The sequence below is a fragment of the Labeo rohita genome, chromosome 5 (genome assembly GCF_022985175.1).
Source record: "Labeo rohita strain BAU-BD-2019 chromosome 5, IGBB_LRoh.1.0, whole genome shotgun sequence".
Lineage (NCBI taxonomy): Eukaryota > Metazoa > Chordata > Actinopteri > Cypriniformes > Cyprinidae > Labeo > Labeo rohita.
The window spans coordinates 2,458,438-2,479,785 of record NC_066873.1 but is presented as its reverse complement, the minus strand read 5'-3'; the positions used below and the strand labels follow the sequence as shown (position 1 = coordinate 2,479,785).

Sequence of the window (21,348 nt, the reverse complement as noted above, 5' to 3'; positions counted from 1 at the left end):
GCTTGGGAGCGTGGGCTCTGCGTGGCTTGGGAGCGTGGGCTCTGCGTGGCTTGGGAGCGTGGGCTCTGCGGGGTCAGCTGATACGTGAGGTGGCTTGAGAAGGTCAGAGGGGACCTGGTGAGATTCTGGTAGAATAACAGTTTTATGACTTGACTCAGGGAGGCCTGCCATGGCCGGACTTGACTCAGGAGCAACAGCAGTAACCTGACTTGGTTCATGGAGATCAACTGTGGTGTGGCTTGGTTCAGGGAGATCAGCTGTGGCTTGACTTGGTTCATGAAGGTCAACTGTGGTTCGACTTGGCTCGGGAATAACAGCAGCAACTTGACTTGGCTCATGAAGATCTGCTGTAACTTGGCTTGGCTCATGAAGATCAACTGTGACTTTGCTTGACTCAGGAACCACGGCTGTGACTTTGCTTGACTTGAGGGCTACAGCTATAGCTTTACTTGACTCAGGAGCAATAGCTGTAACTTGACTGGACTTCGGAAGAGCAGCTCTGACCTGACTTGACACAGGAAACACAGCTTTAATGTGACTTGACGCTGGAACAACAGCTGCAGCTTGACTTGACTGTGGAACAACAGCCGTGACCTGACTGGACTCGGAAACTTGACTTGACTCAGGAAACGCAGCTGTAACTTGACTTGACTTGGAAACTTGACTTGACTCAGGGGACGCAGCTGCAACTTGACTTGACTTGGAAACTTGACTTGACTCGGGAAACACAGCTGCAACGTAACTTGACTCAGGAACAACATGGCTTGGCTCAGGAACAACATGGCTTGGCTCAGGAACAACATGGCTTGGCTCAGGAACGACATGGCTTGACTCAGGAACGACAGCTGTAACTTGGCTTGACTCGTGGGGCACAGCTGTGACTTGGCTTGACTCGTGGGGAACAGCTGTGACTTGGCTTGACTTGTGGGGAACAGCTGTGACTTGGTTTGACTCGTGGGGAACAGCTGTGACTTGGCTTGACTCGTGGGGAACAGCTGTGACTTGGCTTGATTCATGGGGAACAACTGTGTCCTTGCTTGACTCATGGAGAACAACAGCTGTATCTTGGCTTGGCTCGTGGAACACAGCTGTGACTTGGCTTGGTTCATGGGGAACAGCTGTGGCCTTGCTTGACTCTGTTGCTTGACTTGACTCTGTTGCTTGACTTGACTCTGTTGCGTGATCGGGCTCTGTAGCTTGACCGGGCTCTGTAGCTTGGCCGGGCTCTGTAGCTTGGCCGGGCTCTGTAGCTAGACTTGACCCTGGAACTGGACTTGACCCTGGAACTAGACTTGACTTAGAAGCCTTGGACTTTGGAGCAGCAGCTGTAGCTTGACTTGACACAGGAGGCACAGCTGCAACTTGACCTGACTCTGAGGAAGCACCTGCAGCTTGACTTGGCTCTGCAGCTTGACTTGGCACAGGAACAGTAGCTGTAATCTTGCTTGGCTCGGGGGTGGCAGCTGTGACTTTACTTGGCTCAGGAAACGCAGCTGCGAATTGACTTGACACAGCTGCAACTTGACTGGAACCAGGGGTAGCTGCCATTTTAGCTGCCCATACAGCCATGAGGGGTGAGTCCAGTATGTGTGCCATCATGTGGTGTGACTTGGAGACAGCGACCATCTTATGGAGTGGCTCTGGGATGGCGGCCATCTTGTGAACTGGCTCTGGAATGGCGGCCATCTTGTGAACAGGTTTGGGGATGGTGGCCATCTTGTGGACTGGCTCTGGGATGGCGGCCATCTTGTGGACTGGCTTGGGGAAGGCGGCCATCTTGTGGACTGGCTCTGGAATGGCGGCCATCTTGTGAACAGGTTTGGGGATGGCGGCCATCTTGTGGACTGGCTCGGGGATGGCGGCCATCTTGTGGACTGGTTCAGGGATGGCGGCCATGACGTGAGCAGGCCCTGGAGTGGCAGGCATGGCGTGAGCAGGCCCTGGAGCGGCAGGCATGGCGTGAGCAGGCCCTGGAGCAGGAGACGTGACGTGAGCAGGCTTTGGCTTTGCAGGCATGACGTGAACAGGCTTTGGCTTGGTGGATGTGGCCTGAGCAGGCTTTGGCTTGGCAGGCATGACGTGAACCGGTTGTGGTCTGGCAGATGTGGAGTGAACAGGCTGTAACTTGGCAGACGAGACGCTAGCAGACTTGGTTTGAGGGGGTTCTGGCACAATGGTGACAATACCAGACATGAAGGTTGGGGTGTGAAGGGTCTCTGGTTTGTTTGATATGACGTGAGCTGGTTGTGGTGTGGTGGTTACTGCGGATTGCGGGGTCCCTCGTGCGCAATCCCCACAGTAAATGTGGATCCACTTAACAGCAGGGCATGATCAATATATCTCTCCAGTGACCAATGAATTTTCCCTCCAGGTAGCCACGAACGAATGGGATCATTTAAACCCACCCGAAAAATGTCCTTCAGTGCCACGTCATTAAAATCAACAAGGTAACACAGTCCACAAAATTCTTCTACATATTCCTCTATAGCCTTGTCCCCTTGACGAAGGCAGAGGAGACGAGATACTGCTGGGTTCATGTTGGCTGATCGTTTCCGCTGGATTCTTGGTAGGCGAAGTATTCTGTAACGAGGACGCTGAGGCGGCGTTAGAATCCAAATGCGGAACTTTAATAATCACAGCAGCAAACATAAATGTATAAACAGGCAGAGGGTCGAAACCAAAAGCAGTCCAATAGCAACCAAAACAACAGGGGTAATCCAGATAGCAATAGTCAAAAGGCAGATGAGGGTCAAACCTTGAAAACAGTCCACACAGGCAAACAATCCAAACAGGGGTAATCCGTAAACACAAAATCCAAGAACAAAGCAAGACGGCAACAGGTAATCCAACAGAGTATATAAACGCTCGGTAAGGCAGGTGAAACTGGCAATACTTCGCGAATTCATGAGCACATGGTCAGTCTTTATATAGTGCCAAACAGGAAGTAGCAGTGGAAGCAGCAGAGGGAGCATGCAGGCAGTCCTGGGGTGAGGGCTCCCTCTGCTGGCTTGGCGTTACAGCTCGTCTCTCCACAGAGAGAAGAGAGGGGCGGGGCGAGCAGAGCTCATTTGCATTTAAAGCAGCCTCGACCAGAATGGGATGATTTTTGCAGAGCTGATTTTGGCAAGGTAAAAAGGGTGTTGTTTTACACAACCTTTGATAATGTTTAACCAAAGTATATTATTGACTTTTCGTTAAGACCCTAAAGAATCATATCAACTTGTGGAAAATGGGCATCCGATGACCCCTTTAATGTAATTTCAACTGAAACAGGAAGACAGGGCGGAACATATCAGGCAGCCGCGCCTGCTTTTTTAAGTAGCCAGTAGACCAATTATAGGTTTGCAAACATTTGGGATGTGCATGCATCATGGTTGCAGAAAACCCCGGAGAGATAGCCTTTACGACTAGAGAATGATGGTTTTCAAGTGGCAGTCTATGAAGCTATGGATTAAAGGAGTAAAAAAAAAGGTAAATTTGATTTTATATTTCAAAATTCTGACTTTATTCTTGCAATTCATTGTAGCTGACCTTTGCAGTGACACTCTGGACTTATAAGACAATGTATACACAGTTTTTAGGCCTATAGCCAGCCCTTTTTTTTTTTTTTTTTTTTTTTTTTTTTTCCAAAAGTGGACCTTTTTCAGTTCCCACCCATTTTGTATTTAGCTATGAGGTTCAAATTTTGGTGAGTACTCATACACCAATTTGTGCTGTAATATCATGTCTGTTGCATCTTAATAAGCATGATTTTTTGATTCACCAAAAATATTTACTACAATGTTGTCAAACTGCTTACCAAGACATCGCCTTGTTCAGTAAATATACACAGATACCTAAAGCAATAATTCAATTAATTAAATGAATGACTTTTTTAATGCAATAAATTCACAGATTCTTTATACTGACACATATACAAATTGTGGGTGGATGTGTGTCCCTATAGGGGGTCTTGGGACATGCACCCCCAGGAGAAAATTTTATACCTTTTAAAATGAAATTTGGTGCACTTTAAGAGCTCAAAATAAGAGATCCAACCCATGTTCATTGTGCAAATCGAAAAAACAAAAAAGTTGATGACAATCTAAAAAGGGTCTAGAACCGCCCCTGGTCAGAATGTACTGTCTTCTTCCTTGACCCATGCTGCACCCTTCCACTGAGTTTTCTGGGCCCTTTCAACCTCTGAGCCCTATGCAGTCTTTCCTCCTTTTCAAAATACAAATATCAAGGAAGGAGTTTTATGCAGGGTTTCTGCAGGATTTTTAAAATCAAATTTAAGGCTTTTTGTTACTTTTTCAAAGACCTGCAGAAATAGAATTTATATGGAATAAACTAGATGTCTATTAATATATTAAACTGATATCCTGATTTACAGCTCAGATAATGTTCATTTTCAAAAACAGTAACATCTGTAAAAATTGTAATATATATATATATATAAATATATATATATATATATATATATATATATATATATATATATATATATATATATATGATGAAAGGTAATTATTCACTTCAATACAATGGTATAAAAATGAACTACATGGTTTCTAGGTATTTGTATGAAGAACGGTGGTCTTAGTATAAATGCACAAACACTATTAATCACAAAATACTGTAATTATATTCCATTACTCCTTTAATAGATTTAATACTACATAATAATATAACACAGTTCGATATGTCCCACAATTCTGCCGCAATACCATAGTGCAGTCAGTGTTACAGTAAAAATAATCCATATTAAATGATAGTTGATTGACATGAGCGTCTTACCTCAGATCAGCTGTAACAGTCCGCCCTCTTTGTTTTGATGCCGGAGCAGGGATGTAAGTTAGACAAGAATTGAGAGATTGAGGTGTTGTGTTGCTGGATGTAATAGTGAACATAGTGGTCGTCATTTACTCCCGACATCTGAGCTGCTGAAGATGCAGTAGATTATGTTTGTTTGTGAAGGGAATGCACCTCACGATCTACATATATCCGTCTATGTTTGCGCAAATCATTCATGATCCAGCTTCACTTACAGCAGTATAAGGGGTGTTTTTATATGAATCTTTGCGATCGCCTTTCCTAATGTTGTGCAAGTTAGCAAGTTTAGCGGCTAAGCGCAGCTAAATGTGGCTAAAGTAAACAGGCTGGTCACTCCACAGAGAGAAGAGAGGGGCGGGGCGAGCAGAGCTCATTTGCATTTAAAGCAGCCTCGACCAGAATGAGATGATTTTTGCAGAGCTGATTTTGACAAGGTAAAAAGGGTGTTGTTTTACACAACCATTGAGAATTTTTAACCAAAGCATATTACAGACTTTTCATTAAGACCCTAAAGAATCATATCAACTTGTGGAAAATGGGCATCCGATGACCCCTTTAAGTTTTTTTTTTTTGTACTAATTAAGGTATTTAATACTTTTTATGGCTTAAAAAGCGCGTTGTTATTTAAAAGATATTTTTGTTTATTCGTTGTCTATAGCCGAGATGTAGTTCAGACTCCAAGTTCAACTGGACGTGTTTCGAATATAGCTATTGTATATTTCAAATGCAGACAGCCCTGTAAAATGATCGCACATCATCTTTAGTTTCATCACAGTAGCCACAAATAAAATATGCAGCCGCATTCATAATAGACTCCCTACAAGAGCGATTGACCGCTTGAAGTCGTTCATATTGATTTTACCGCTTGGCGTCTATAACGCAATCCTCTCGTGGCTTGTTGCTTTATTAACTTTCCAACGCGCTCCTCGAGATCCTCGCGGTGATTTATTCGCTAGCTAAACGCGTCATGCGTGAATATGTTATTTTGCCACTGTCACATATAAAGCGCAAGCGTGTCTCTCCTCCTCCTCCTCTCCTCTGTTCTCCTCCTCCCGCGCGCTAGTCGTGTGGAGAGGTGCGCGCTGTCGGTCTGAACGCTCGTCGGTGTTCAGCGCTCGGGCAGGATGTTTGTGTCCGTGTGGTACGCCAAGAAAATGGGCCGGCGTTTTATTAACAACGTCCGGAAAGCTAAAAAACAACGTCACCGGATCATGGTAGGAAATTACGCCTTTCTAAATAATCTGTCATTTGGTTTTGCAGGCTGTTCATCCCTGTAGTGAGAAAAAAACGAACGGAGCGTGTACATGACTTTTATCGGAATTTCTAACCTGATTTGGAGATTTTATACAGTATAAACTGATTCCTACAAGATCTTTTTGATATTTATAGTGTGTGCACTCAAGTCCTGGGATAATAAAATGTGTGTTTATTAGAACTGTTACAGTCATACAGAACAGTTAAAGAAAATCACAGGGCAGCTTTTAAAATCATGAACATTCTTCTGATGTTCTACAGAAGCATTTTTGTATCCTCGTGGGAATCATGTGTACTAAAACATGGCTTTTTGTCTTATATGTGATGTTATATATTGAGGAATCAGAAGCAGCATCCATAGACTGGTCTCCGTTCTCAGCAGACGGACGGTGTTCAGAGGCGCCTGGTGTGTCAGAAGTTGCAAAATGTGGAAAGTTAAAATTAGGGTGTCTGAGTGTGAAATTGTGCTTCTGACAAATGGCCCAGTCGCTTAAATAATAGATGAGATCATTAATGAAACTGATGGGATTGAATAAAAGGATAAATGGGGCACCTGGACTTGTCAATGCTTCAGGATGTTTTAAATGTTTTTTGCTGGTTATTTTGATGGGAAAGAGCATTTCGAGGTAGACTGGCAGATTGTTTTTTGTAAAGCATTGAAGGGACAGGAGAGTTTTAAGACGCATACTATATCATTATAACAAAACTTGTAGTACTCTGTCAGTGGAGAGACAAACACAGTAATAACTGCCAAGAACAGATTGCTTGTGTGTTCCTGCCCTGAAGTGTGTGAGGGGGTGGATGCCTTTTCTCTTCTCATTGGTTTGTATCATAAATTTTGGGTGTCACTTCAGTCTGATTGTTTTTGTGAGACGTTCATTTATTTATAAGACATGCAGTCAGAGAATCGCTTTTAGAAACTGAGAAAGGATTTGCTGCCACAGGTACATTCAGTGACAGTTGGACGGCCCAAAACATACTCTTTGCAAGCAGGCAACATCTGTGTCTAGCTGCTTAACCTCCATCATCATTTTATTCTTTAATGTCCCAAACCACAATTCATGATGCAGTGCAATTTGAGTAAGCCCAACATGGTTAATGGCATATGTTTTTGAATGTGACTATCACCTTGAATACTGAGATTTTGGCCACAGCTACTCAAGAGTGTATATGATTGATGTTCAGTGGCACTCACCTCTTGCAGCATTCAAAGACATCCATCTAGTTATATGGAGTGACAATTAAAAAATGGTTCACTGCTTTGATGTGAATGTCCCTTAACGCAATTCAGTGCAGATTGTTTAGTGGACTTGGCACAGAGGCTGTAATTGAAGACTGAGGCTGTGGCATCTTCTGTGTGTTGGGCACAACAACAAACCCATGCAACAAATGCTGCCTTCAAGTGATTATTCATTATATAATGAGCTGAACTGCGTTTACATTGGAAAAGTAACATGAAAGCTTTCTAAACCCAAAAAGTTAGAATACAACCCCAAATATCAATCATTAATCCAAGTGACTTCACTCTCATTACATGCACAAACTAGGCAAATTAAATTTCGCAGAAAAAAAGAGGCATATTTATAAATGAATAAAATTTAATTTACCTATAATGAGTGATTTGTGGTCATCCCATGCATGAGTACTTTTTGGGGTGTATTTTTTAAATTATATTTTAGATATTTTAATAATTATATATTATTTACTTTTTTATTTTCCCCTTGTATAATCAATATGTGATCTTTGCATCACATATTAATGCATGCTATCTTAAAAAAAAAAACCAAAAAAAAAACATTTATTCTGCATAAAAGAAACCATGAATTGTGAATAATTTACATTAGTCTAAGGGCTCTTTAATCATAATGCCCTGTAATTATTGAAATTCAGCATTGCAAATGAAAATAACTATCAAAACCAGCAGACGTGTTTGCCTCCATGCACATCAACAAAACTCAGCAACTCATTTAGAGTTAATTTCCGTATAGTATCATTTAGTTTTTTTTCCACTTGTTACATAAATACTGTATGATTTTTCAGACTTCACTTAAAGGCTGCAGAAGTGCTGAGACAAAAATCAGGTATAGTGAAAAAGCAAGAGAGTTTAGAGAGAGAGAAACTAAATTCAGTATGCTGCAGTGTGAAACCAAGAAGAAACATGCATATAGCCCCTTTTTAAAATGTTATGTGCATTGAAGATTTACTTTAGATTTTAGACTTTAAGATTCATTTTAAAGGAATAGTTCACCCCAAAATGAAAATTTGTTAAAACTTTATGCACCCTCATCCAATATGTAGATGAGTTTGTTTCTTCATCAGATTTAGGGAAATGTAGCATTACATCACTTGCTCACCAATGGATCCTCTGCAGTGAATGGGTGCCATCAGAATGAGAGTACAAACAACTGAAAAAACATCAAAATAATCCACACCACTCCAGTCCATCAGTTAACATCCTGTGAAGCCAAAAGCTGTGTGTTTGTAAGAAACAAATCTATCATTAAGATGTTTTTAAATTCAAAGCATTGCTTTGGGCTCAAATATGAATCCTCTAGCCGTAATATTGCTTTGTCCACTGAAAAGTTTGCCTTGTCTGAATCAAGAGAGGAATCTGCACAGATCAAACACTTTTCACAAGTTAAAACAGATCTAAACAAATAGGTTAATGGTTTTGATGTGAGAGACAACAGGAGATGGACTTTTTCACTGGAGGAAGTATTATTATAGACTCATATTTTAGCCAGAAATGACAGTTTAAAACACCCGAAAGATGAATTTGTTTCTTACAGACATGCAGCTTTTGTCTTCTCAAGATGTTAAATGATGGCCTGGAGTGGTGTGGATTACTTGTGGATTATTGTGATGTTTTTATCAGCTGTTTGGACTCTCATTCTGACGGCACCCATTCACTGCAGAGGAACCACTGGTGAGCAAGTGATGCAATGCTGGTGGGTAGTTCTTCTGTGAGTTTTCATTTTTGGGTGAACTATTCAGACAGATCCCATGATTGCCTAACATAAAAAATATAATCTATCCAAGTCACATTCTCATCTGTATTTTGATTGACGCCTGAATGCTTACTGTTATTACCCAGTAAGAGCTAGCTGTGAGGAAAACATTCATTAAATAACATGGGATTGTGGTTGTATAGAGTGCTTTTCTGCCATTTCAGTGGCAGTTTCAGGTGCCTGTGCAAGGTGTGGGAGGGGATTTCGTTCATTTTTTTTCCACACACACACACACACACACACACACACACGCGCACACAGAGCCTCTGAGTGGGAGTTTATATAAGTAGATTTTGTTGAAATGTGTTTGTGTTGTTTCTGCCCACTGCTGTGTGGCAGCACCCTCAGGTTTGCATGTGTTTCCAGTTTTAACTTCCAAAACAAGCTTGTCATTCAGAAGAGCTCAAAACATCCAATATTCATGCATAAGCAGAGCTCGATAATGTCATGCTCTCAGGTCTGTGGGTTTGTGTAGTATCCTTGAAGCAAATACAATGCCGGCATATTAATGTGAGTTATAGGTTGCGTGTGCAGCAGCACGATTTGTGTAAGTGTCCTGTTTTCTGTTTTGACAAGCAAATATAAAGAGCAGGCTTTTAGACTGATTATATTTTAATTAATTTTGTGCATCTCATTTTATGGATTAGTTGCTCTCTGACTTTGGATTAATTTGTTGAATAAATGTTTATTGAATATGAATGTTAATGATTAACTATTCCTGTAAGTGCTTAAAGTGTGCCGTTTTTCTAGACAGTGTGGTGTTTTTTAAAGTGTGTTTCTCTTTTCCAAGCTTTATATGCAAAGACAAATGAGCCATTTGAGGTTGATTTCCTCAAAACGTGTGAACATCCCAACTAGCCTGACATGCATGTTATTTACTATTAAAGTAAATAACAAAACAAAGATTCACATATAATGTACTCACCTCCTTGTCATCCAAGATGTTCATGTCTTTCTTTCTTCAGTCGTAAAGAAATTATGTTTTTTTGAGGAAAACATTTCTGCCTTTTTTTTCCTCCATATAATGGACTGATACGGTGCCCCGATTTTGAACAAAATGCAGTTTAAATGCGACTTCAAATGATCCCAGCCGAGGAAGAAGGGTCTTATCTAGTGAAACGATTGGTTATTTTCATTTAAAAAATAGAATTTAAATACTTTTTAATCTCAAACGCTCGTCTTGCCTTTCTCTCCTTGAACTTTTTGGTTATGCGGCACCTTTTTTATGGAACGCACTTCCTGCTGAGGTTCGCAACAGTTCAAGTCTTCCAGTTTTTAAATCTCGTCTAAAAACATGTTTGTTTAGGCAGGCTTTTATGTGATTTTATTTTGTCTGTTGCATTGTTTTTGTTTGTTTTTTAACTAATGTAATTGTTTTATTTCTGATTGTAAGGTGTCCTTGAGTGCCATGAAAGGCGCCTTTAAATAAAATGTATTATTATTATTATTATTATTATTAACTCTGTGTATTCTGACTCAAGACAGTTAGTGTATGTCGAAAAACTTAATCGTACTGTTGTAATGAAAATAACCGATCGTTTCACTAGATAAGACCCTTCTTTCTCGTCTGGGATCGTTTACAACTGCATTTGTGATCGTTTAAAGCCGCATTTAAACTGCATTTTGGAAGTTCAAAATCAGGGCACCATATCAGTCCAATCCTGAAATGTTTTCCTCAAAAAACATAATTTCTTTACGACTGAAGAAAGAAAGACATGAACATCGTGGATGACAAGGGGGTGAGTAAATTATTTGTGAATTGTTGTTCTGGAAGTGGACTTCTCCTTTAAATGAAATGTATGATAGTTAAAATATACATGGAAGTCATTTTTTATATTTTTTTATATTATTTTTATTATTTTTTTTATATTATTATTTTTTTATTTTTTATATTTTTATATTTTATATTTTTTTACATGGAAGTCAACGTTATATTAGCTGTAAGTACTTTTTAATATACTTTTAGGATTTTAGTTAAGTAAAGTACAGTTAAGTTTTTGGGTTTTTTTCCATGAGAGAAGACAATTATATGACGTTTTTACTATCTTACTGCATTGTCAGAAGTGTCTTTTCCGTTATCAGCAAAGTACTCAGACCATTACATGTGAGTAAAAGCCTGCTAACATGCTGCCACAGTTTATCAGCTTGCTATAGCGTAAATGTGTAGCTGGATGTTGCCCATTTTGGGATGAGAGAAGGACGGCTCCATGGTGACCAGCTCCCCCCTCACTGGGAAAAGTACAATGTGCTTCTGTAGCGAGAGATGATTGATGGCGTAGATTAAAGGGAGCGAGAGAGAGAGTGGGAGGAAGTGTTGATACATAGAGAAAAGATGAGGGAAGATGTGCGTTGTTGAGAAAGACTGAGCCGGTGGAGAAGCTTGTGAGCTTATCAGAAATGTATGCAAGGAAAGAAAGACCCTATTGATTGTTTTACAGTGACCGCTTCCAGTGATGCATAGTGTTTGTTAGCGTCAGTGTTAGAGAAAGTACTTTAAAACAAGGTTTGGGCTTTGCATGCTCAAAAAAAAAAGAAAATACACTAAAAATGCACCATTAAATTATTATAAAAGTAATTTATTTGATTAAAAATCCATTAAATATCCATGTGATTGCATTTTGTGAGGAGCACAACCATATTCTAGTCTTTAGTTAGTGATCTTCATAAGGTTTGCATCAGTGATATCAATGCTCATTGGCTCTTAACTGCTGTGTCACTGATTGCGATGTGCTATTTTACGGGTGACGTGCGTTTGAATGAGCAAATTACAAGCAAGCAATTAACAACTTAAATTTTACTGTTTTCCTCACACAAAATTATTGTATACTGCCGAAGAGTAATGCAGCACATCGTCATTTGGACTACCATTTTTTGTAATAAATAATAACACTTTAGATAAGGAAACACTATTCACTATCAGTTGTTCATTAGCATGCATATTACTGGCCATTCGTTAGTGCTTATAAAGCACATATTAATAACTTATTCTGCATGACCATATTTTAGATCTCATAATCCACCCCATACATAAACTTAAAAACTGCCTTACTAACTAGTAATAAGCAGAAAATTAGCAGTTCTCCCTGTTTTGTATTTCAGCATCTACGCTCTAAAAATGCTGGGTTAAAAACAAACATGGACAAACCCAGTCACTGGGTTGTTTTGACTCAGTGGTTGGGTTAAATGTTTAAAAGTTTTAACTTAACTATTGTTTACAAATTAGTATATGGCTGGCTTAAAATAAACCTTGAAGACCCATAATTGCTAGAGGCAGCAGCAATAATCAGAAGGTGAACATTTATTAGAAAGCAATTTAAAAAAAAGTCATTTTTTATTCAACTTATTAAAAATGTACATTTATTGAACTTATTAATCAATGTTCATTTACAACCTATTTTGAGATAATTTTAAGCAAGAAATATATAAATTGTTAAGCAATAGTTGCGTTAAATAAAACTGGGTTGTTATAAACCCAGCATTTTCTAGAGTGTAAAGTGTTACCAAATACATTTGTTATGTTATTGTGTATTTATACCCACACACACACACATACACACACATATGTTTACAAAATGGTTAGGATTAGGTTTAGAATGGGTTGGATTGGCCATTAAAAAATCTCTATATGAAGAGTTCAGATGCAAAACCAGCTAAAAGTCATCTCGGTCAAAAATGAGATAATGATACTGAGTGAATGCTCCTGACACATATTATACGTCCATCAAATACTTTCACTTCAAACTCGCTAAATTTCAGCCTCAGCCCAATCAGAAGTGACAGTACTTACATAGAAACCTATACAAAGTAGCCAGAAAGAAATGCTCATTTTAAAGAATTACATCAGATGGATTTAGAAGCTTTTGCATCTGAACTCTATATATATTGTAAATTGTAACTAATGTTATGGCCACGGTACAATTTTCTCCCTGTTTAATTATTTATACTGTTAAACAGTGGTGTTAAAGTTTGGTGATAGGGTTAAAAGATCTACAATATAAAACAGTACAACTGTACCATATAACCATATAAATTCACATATATTTTATGTTTCTGTAGCTGTAGTCAGTAGTGTATGTTATTTTACATTTTAATTTTAAGATTTTCACACAGTGTATTTCAGCATCTACCCAATCGCCCAAAATGTTTTTGTTACCTGTAAATGTTACATATGAATACCTACACGCACACACAAATGGTGTAGGATTTGGATTTTCACTTAGAAAAATAACATTTCGCTTACAATTTTCACTCAGAATTTGCTAGTAAATTTCACAAGTAATTACAAAGAAATGGCAAGTAACACACAAAGTATGAAAACTGAAAAAAGTGTTTATTTTAAAACATACTCCAATAATCTCCAATAAATTTACAACTTCAAAAACCAGGGTGACACTTACATCAGTAATGACATTTTGTGTGCATTTTTCATTTACTTTACATCACCAGCTAGCCTCATGCACTCCACTTCATTTTCACCCACATCCCGTCTCCTCTTCTTTTGCTGCTCCTCACATTTCCCTGGTTGGCTCTCAGTTCATTTTGCTAATATCCACTGCACTCCCTTCAACCTTCGGATTCCTCCGAGGGTCTCGCCAGCGCCTGCTGAATAAAGGCTGATGCTCAGCACTATTTCAGTATGTGTGTGTGTGGCCTGCATTTATATGTGTATATTCAGATTCTGAATTGTAGGATAAACCTGGATGAAGATAGAGTTCATATTTAAGTTAGGTAAACATTTAGTCGGTGCCTTTGATTCCAAAGAAAACAACAGTTTGTCTGTCATTGAAATATATCAACCACCTGTCCAGACCACCTTTTATAATCAAAGTCCTGTTTTATGCTTAAACATGTCATATACACTGTTAAAAATGAAGGTGCTTCACGATGCCATAGAAGAACCTTTTTTGTCTAAATGGTTCCATAAAGAGCCTTTAACATCTGAAGAACCTTTCCGTTTCACAAAAGGTTCTTTGTGGCGAAAGACGGTTCTTCAGATTATAAAAAGGTAAGAAAGAGATGGTTCTTTAAAGAACCTTTGACTAAATGGTTCTTCTATGGCATCGCTGTGAAGAACCTTTTAAAGCACCTTTATTTTTAAGAGTGTAAGGAAAGTTGAATGAATTATCAGCAGACATCAGTTACAGTGGTTATGCACTACATGTATTTGCATGCTAAATTTAGCAGTCAGTTTCTGACCGGCGCCTCACCTTACCGTGGTCAGCCGACTGAAATAATGTTTTTGACAGCAAAACTGCACTCCAGGAACACACACACAAACACATTATTTTCGACAGTGGCTAATATAAATGCTATGTGTTGTATAGTACGTTGACATTGATGTTCCACCCACCATTCCTCGCAATGACTCCTGGGTAATTCAAGCTCTCCCGTCACGTTCCTTTTGACCCGCCGCACACTTTCACCACTTTATCCACATTCAGCATTCTCCCTTCCCTGCTGGTCCCGTTTCTATCTCACTATACTGTGCTTCTCTAACTAGCTCATTACCCTTTCTTAGGTTCTGCACTGGTTCCCGTCCCTATAGACTGTGATGTTGTGTCTTTATATTTGTATTTAATGAGCACGTTGTTTTAGAATCAAAGCGTAGCAGCAGTAATAGATGCTGAATTCATGTCATAACAGAATAATCATATTTAAAGGATTAGTTCACTTCCAGAACAACAATTTACAGATAATGTACTCACCCCCTTGTCATCCAAGATGTTCATGTCTTTCTTTCTTCATTCGGAAAGAAATTATGGTTTTTGAAGAGAACATTTCAGGGTTTCTCTCCATATAATGGACGAGGAAGAATGGTCTTATCTAGCAAAACGATCGTTTTGTTTTTACCAATTTATATACTTTTAAACCTCAAACGATTGTCTTGTCTAGCTCTGTGTGAACTCGCCTTTTTCCGGTCATGACAGTTAGGGTACGTCTAAAAACTCTCATCTCATTTTCTTCCCCAACTTTAAAATCATCCTACATCGCTGCAGAAGATCAAACACCCTTTACAAAAAAAGATAAAACAGCGATGTAGGATGATTTTGAAGTTGGGGAAGAAAATGAGATGAGAGTTTTTAGACGTACCCTAACTGTCATGACCGGAAAAAGGAGAGTTCACACAGAGCTAGACAAGACAATCGTTTGAGGTTTAAAAGTATATAAACTGTAATTGTTTTTTTTTTTGTTTGTTTTTTTAGAAAATAACCAATCGTTGAGCCCTTTGAAGCCGCATTTAAAATGCATTTTGGAAGTTCAAACTCACGGGCAGCATAGAAGTCATTACATGGAGAGAAATCCTGAAATGTTTCCTCAAAAAAATATTTTCTTTACGACTGAAGAAAGAAAGACATGAACATCTTGGATGACAAGGGGCTGAGTACATTATCTGTCAAATTTTGTTCTGGAAATGAACTACTCCTTAAGACATATGACAGTACACAATGTGAACAGCACATGTTCTTTAGGCCTGGACATTTTGGGTTGGCAGCTGAAGAAATCAAGCAAATTGGTCTTAAATAATATAATGCAATTGTAAGAAAGATCATAATGGAATTAAAAGTTTATTGTCCATACCATTTAGAATTCAAAAATACTGAATTTCCATATTTTTTTTATGAGAATCAGGGTTCTTAGAGCTTTTGATCCTGGCTTTACAGAAGTGTTTTTCTTTCTTTTTTCTTTCTTTTAGTTTTTTGTTTGTTTTATTTTATTTGGAACTCACAGTTTAAAATTCCATACATCCAATACAAACCCCTTGTCATTTGTAGGGTCATGGGAGGAATATCCATGTGTTTTTGGTGGTTTCATTTATTTATTTATGACTTTTCCTGAGCTGGAAATCCTAATTTAAAATTCTATTATACGTCCATTCTGTAAACCACTTGTTATATAGGTTGTGGGAGGAAAATTCACGTGTTGTGTTTATTTATTTATTTTTATGTTTGTTCATTTATTCTTTCACTCACTCATATTTTCAGATCTGGAAATCACTATTTAAAATACCAAGTTTGCCATGATCATGTGAACTGTGTCTCACTTGTGTCACATTTCAGTTTTTTCCAGTTAAAATTCATTGTAACATTTCCGGAAGTCTCTGTTGAGAACTGCAGATGAGCTGTTACGTCAGTGTGCTGAGTGACGCGGGTGCGTGTGGCTGAGATCAGCCTGTCTGTAGCCCACTCGAGTGTGGGAGTACCTCGTTACCATGCAAACGTATTCCTCTCACACACACAGAGAGTCAACCTTTTAAAGTCCTCTTGCGATTTACTACCATACTGCCTGCAGTAACAGTTCATATGTTTACATCATCCAGGGAATAGTAGTAAAATGACAAAGAAATCAGTGTCTTAAAGGGGTCCTATTATGCTCTTTTACAAAGTCTTGATTTTGTTTTGGGGGTGTACTAGAACATGCTTTCTTGCTTGGTGGTTCGAAAAATGCATTTTTTTTTAAACATAATTTACATTATTACAATACATTTTTCCCAGCCTGGCACAAATGGCTCGATTAGTTCCGGGTTTAATGAAGCCCCGCCTCCCGAAAAACTAAATGTGTTGTGATTGGTTAGCTGTTCCACTGCGTTGCAATTGGCGAACAGCTTACACGGTATTTCAGTACTGCCACAGCCCTTGTCAAAGAAGCAAGTTCCATGTACAACTGTTAGCACAAGCTAGATTAAAGTGATTCTTACGTTTTAAATATGGATATTTTTCTTACACAAATGCATCGATTCGCTACAGGAGGCCTTTATTAACCCCCCTAAATAGTAAATAATAGTATACTTTTAAGTATACTTTAAGTATAACAGTAGTAAACTTAGAGGTATACTGAAAGTTTACTAATTAAATACTTTTTTATGCATTTTCTGTAAACTACTAGCAAGTTTTCTTTAAGAGAATTTTACATCATACTTTAAGTATACTACTATGTCCCTATTTAGGTATTAATTTGTATATATTTTGTTATATGAATATCTGAACATACAACATATCAAAAAAACAGAATAGGATATTTGCTTGTAAACAAAAACATTTTATTCTCCCTTCATGCATTCTTTTTTTATAAACACTTGAATGTGGGTAAGTTTCATAAACAAAATAAATAATAATAATAATAATAATAAAATAAATAAACAACATTTTGAACAAAAAGCTAAAAAAAAAAAAGACATTCATGATAATCAAACCGTAGATGGAGTTGATCAAAACCCCAATGTTTGACAGTCATTATTACCTCTTCATGGGTCGACATTTTATCCCATAACGTTACACAGTTTTACATATCTATGGTTTTGATGCTGTTTTTTGTCTGACGATTGTGTTAGTTTGCATGTGAAGGCATCTGTTGTTTTGGTTTCTTCTTCACTTGTCTATTGAAAATTCTGTACAGATGATGTTCAATAGCACCCCCACTGTATAACAATGAAAACACGGATTCTCAGAGCACAAGTATAGCTCAAATATACTTAGAATTTTGTAAGTATAAGTCAAGTATACTTAAATGTAATTTTAAGTATATTTCTGAGAAGTGCATTAGCTAATCCCCCACACCGTCCCTACCCTCGCCCCTAACCATTCAAATTTCCGTAGGTGGGATTTATTTTAATGATATTCTAATGGGCCACTTGGTGACATCACAGGATCCGGAAAGCAAATGTTGTAGTCCAAAGGTGCTGTTCGTTGTAGTTCTTGAAAAGGGATTTTTTTAAAAAACGAAAATATCTCCCTTTGGAGTGGACCTTTGAGATTTGTAACTTTGTAGATAATTTTTATGTGCAAACATACACACCACACACTGACTAAAATTTAGTAAAAAAAAAAAAAAAAAGCATAATAGCACCCCTTTAATTAATGGCTACAGGAAACGTTTTGCACAGCAAACTAACAACAGTGCAGTGTTTCCCCTAGGATCATGGCCTTGGGAGGGGGGGTGGGGGGGGTGGGGTTGTGGTGTTATGGGTGGTGCGGCAAAACACTCACACAAACACTTCATAGTGTTTATATGTTTCTTTTAATTGCAGTATACCAATATATTATAATGTCTGAACAATTACTGTACAATAACTAAACAACTGTACACTGAACTAAACACTAAACATCAGATTTATTTTAATATGTTAATTATCCACAAAGTGTGCAGCTTTTGTCACTGCAGTGTATCTTTCTGGGCTTCTGAAAGAACATTTCCAGAGCATTGTCCTTTCTGTAGGACTGGCAGGGAGATTCTATAAATGGTCGGGTCTGATTTCCTCTCACAACTGCCTGTTTATGCTGTCTACATATTCGACAGAACATTCCTAAAACCAAAAGAAAACTGAAATAAGCCCCTGTTTATTCTCTATGTACTGTATTCTATCTATGTATCAGTGTATCTATCTAACTATCATCTATCTATCTGTCTGTCTGTCTGTCTATATAACTAACTAGCTAGCTATTAATTAAGCAATTTATTTATCAATTCGTTCATTCATGCATGTGTGTATTTACTTACTTACCAAGATCAGTCTTGTACAGCCAGGGGGAGTATTTCCCCTCTGACAGCCAAGCTGGGTCAAAACCTGTCGTTCTGTGGTGGCTAGACTTTTTGCTGCTTGTCAGGGGCAGGACATGCAGCACTTGGGCTCTTTTCTGTACTTTGATTCGGAGTAGGAAAGCTACACCGGCTGCTGCTCGCAGCAGAACACGTGCTGTCATCGTCACCACCTTGGGAGCGTTTAAAAAACGCGGATATTTTTGCCTGCTGCGACATACTCTCCGACGCGCGGTCTCTGTCCGCTGGTGGGTGTGTGTGTGCGCGCGCATCGGGGCGGAACTCCGCCGTGCGCGATACGGAGGACAATTGTAAACGCGCAAACGTTGAGACAGAAATTACATGCCATCGTATAAATAACATAATGCTATTTAGTTTAATAAAAGAAAAAAGCACAGACCTGTTATATATAAATTACTTCTGTCGTTATTCGACGAAAATAAAATAAAATTAACTTGACCTTCAAGGGGGGCGGGGGGTGCCGTTGGGGGGGCGGGGCGCCCCCCTAATATAATGGTAGGGGAAACACTGCAGTGTATGAAGCTGACTTAACTTTCACTTATTCACTTAACTTAAATAATTCTTGTTAACTAGAACACTCAGCGCTCTGTTTCCCGTATACAGTAGGTGCTGCACTGTGAATGTGCGCAATGACTGACAGGCAGAAAGACTGGTTAAACAAAGAAATCGAGCATGGACCAGGATCACATTTTTTGCAGGTTACAGAGCTCACATTCTGAGAAAAAAAGGTACAAAGCTGATACTGGAACTGTCATCAAAGGTATAAAAGATAAAGGTACATCTGTATGTAACAAAACCTATCAGTTTTCACAAAAATGTGAAGCAGCAAATCAGCATATTAGAATGATTTCTGAAGGATCATGTGACACTGAAGACTGGAGTAATGATGCTGAAAATCCAGCTTTGCATCAGGAATTTGCAATTACATTTAAGTTATACATTTCATCAGTTCATGCATTCCATAGTAAACTTTTTTTTGGAGTGTAGTTTATTATGTAATTGTTGGCTCATTGCTGTTTTATTACTTTGTAGCGACTTGCCGTAAATATCAGTGCATACATGTGGTCCTGTATTCTGATTGGTCAATACAGTGCAGCATTGCAACCATACTAATATATGCTATATAGCAACATCTCTATATATTCACAATGTATATTCTCAGCTTTATTGCTTAATTTTACCAGAGCTTTGAAAATGGGTTATCTTAGAGCCAGAACTGTTCATTTTATAAAAGGCATTTTGACATTTTAAAATACTATATTGTGGTCAGGCTCCATTGTTTCAATAACACGGTTTTGTCTAGATGGCCTGACCCGCATCCTGCAGCCAGACACTCCCTGAAGCAAAAACACAACTGAGATTATAAGAGTTAAATGGCAGGCGAGGCTGCTGAGAAACCAACGGGCTGCTAAGACCTTTACATGATGAGTCCACCGCTGGACTGTTGAAGAAATCAGTCAAGCAGAACAAAGAATGATTATGTAACTGTTCCCATTTAAAAAGTTTAGTGTACTGAGTTTGGGCATTAAACATAAAAGTATTGCTTGAAGTTGTTTATGTAAATTGTTAGGTTTGAACTTTTCATATGCATTAGTGGTTTAATGAAGTGAAGTTTGTGTGGCAGATTTCATTATTATAGTAGTCCATAGACAAACAGAGAAAGAACAGGAAATGATGAGAGAAGTTCAAGATGTATTGCACATGCTTCCATATACCATGCTGCTCAGGCTGCGTGCCACTAGTGCTCAGTACTTACATTTTTTCATTTGATCGTATTTGACATACATAACAGAGCAATGCACACAGCACTGTTTACATCAGGTTTGTGTTGAAGAGCCAAAAACAAAGACTTTTTTTTTTTTTTTTTTTTTTTACGTAATGTTCTTTCTCTTAAAATGTAAAAGAATGTAAATATCTACATCATCATACAGTACATGGCTAAAGGACTGAAGTCTGTCAAGTCCATCAATCTACTGTTTTGTTCCAACCCTTACACTTGGTCAGAAGCTTCTGTAAATATTTGGTTTATATGTAACCTTACATTTCAACTCAGTTTAGTGGTGAAATGAAGAATATTTAATAGTGTAGAAGTTGTAATGTAGTGCACCTTTACATCAAAACTAACATGCACACAGCTGATCACAGGCTGTCTAAACCTGCCGTAGTTTTCCTACCAGCCACAAATGTATGTGACAAACTGTCTGACACAGATGCTCCATAGGGACCGCTCTGCCTGCTCAAGTCTGATCTTCAGATGCTGTGGATTATGATTTGAGTTCCTGGAATTTGATTTCTTTCAATTCTATTGAAGTTATCTTCAGTGCAAGCAGATGCCTCCACAATCTATAGCTATACAACTGTGTGATTGAAATAAACAAAAACAAAAGCCCAGGAACAGTATTGGGGAAGGTTTTTAAGTGTAAGCTGTACATCATTGTTTTACTACAGCGTGTTACACAACTATATAACTGTGTTTGTATTACCACTGTGCCTGAAGGTCCTTTAATATAAGTGCACTTTAATATACTTTTAAAAATAGTACTTATTAGGAAAATAATATACTTTAAAGTAATATACTTACAATATTATTACAGTTTGATTTGTATAATCCTAAAACTGTATATTTCTGACATTTTTTTTTTCAATATCACAGCAAAACCTACTTCTACTTGTCGTGTTGTGCCTTCCTTTCTTTTGCTACATGCTTTTGTCAGAG

General features: G+C 38.4%; 1 protein-coding gene across 5 annotated transcripts in view; it reads left to right on the top strand.

Annotated features, from left to right (window-relative positions):
• Nucleotides 1–21,348, top strand: part of LOC127165109 (disks large homolog 4) — a 177,234-nt gene that overhangs the window by 106,680 nt on the left and 49,206 nt on the right. The window contains exon 1 of one of the 5 annotated variants that reach the window (XM_051109427.1): nt 5,872–6,029. The exons of the other annotated variants lie outside the window; for them this stretch is intronic. Coding sequence (XP_050965384.1) covers nt 5,940–6,029 — 90 coding nt within the window. The 5' untranslated portion in view covers nt 5,872–5,939. Of the gene's footprint in view, nt 1–5,871; nt 6,030–21,348 lie in introns of those variants that run through there. 5 annotated transcript variants of the gene reach the window in all.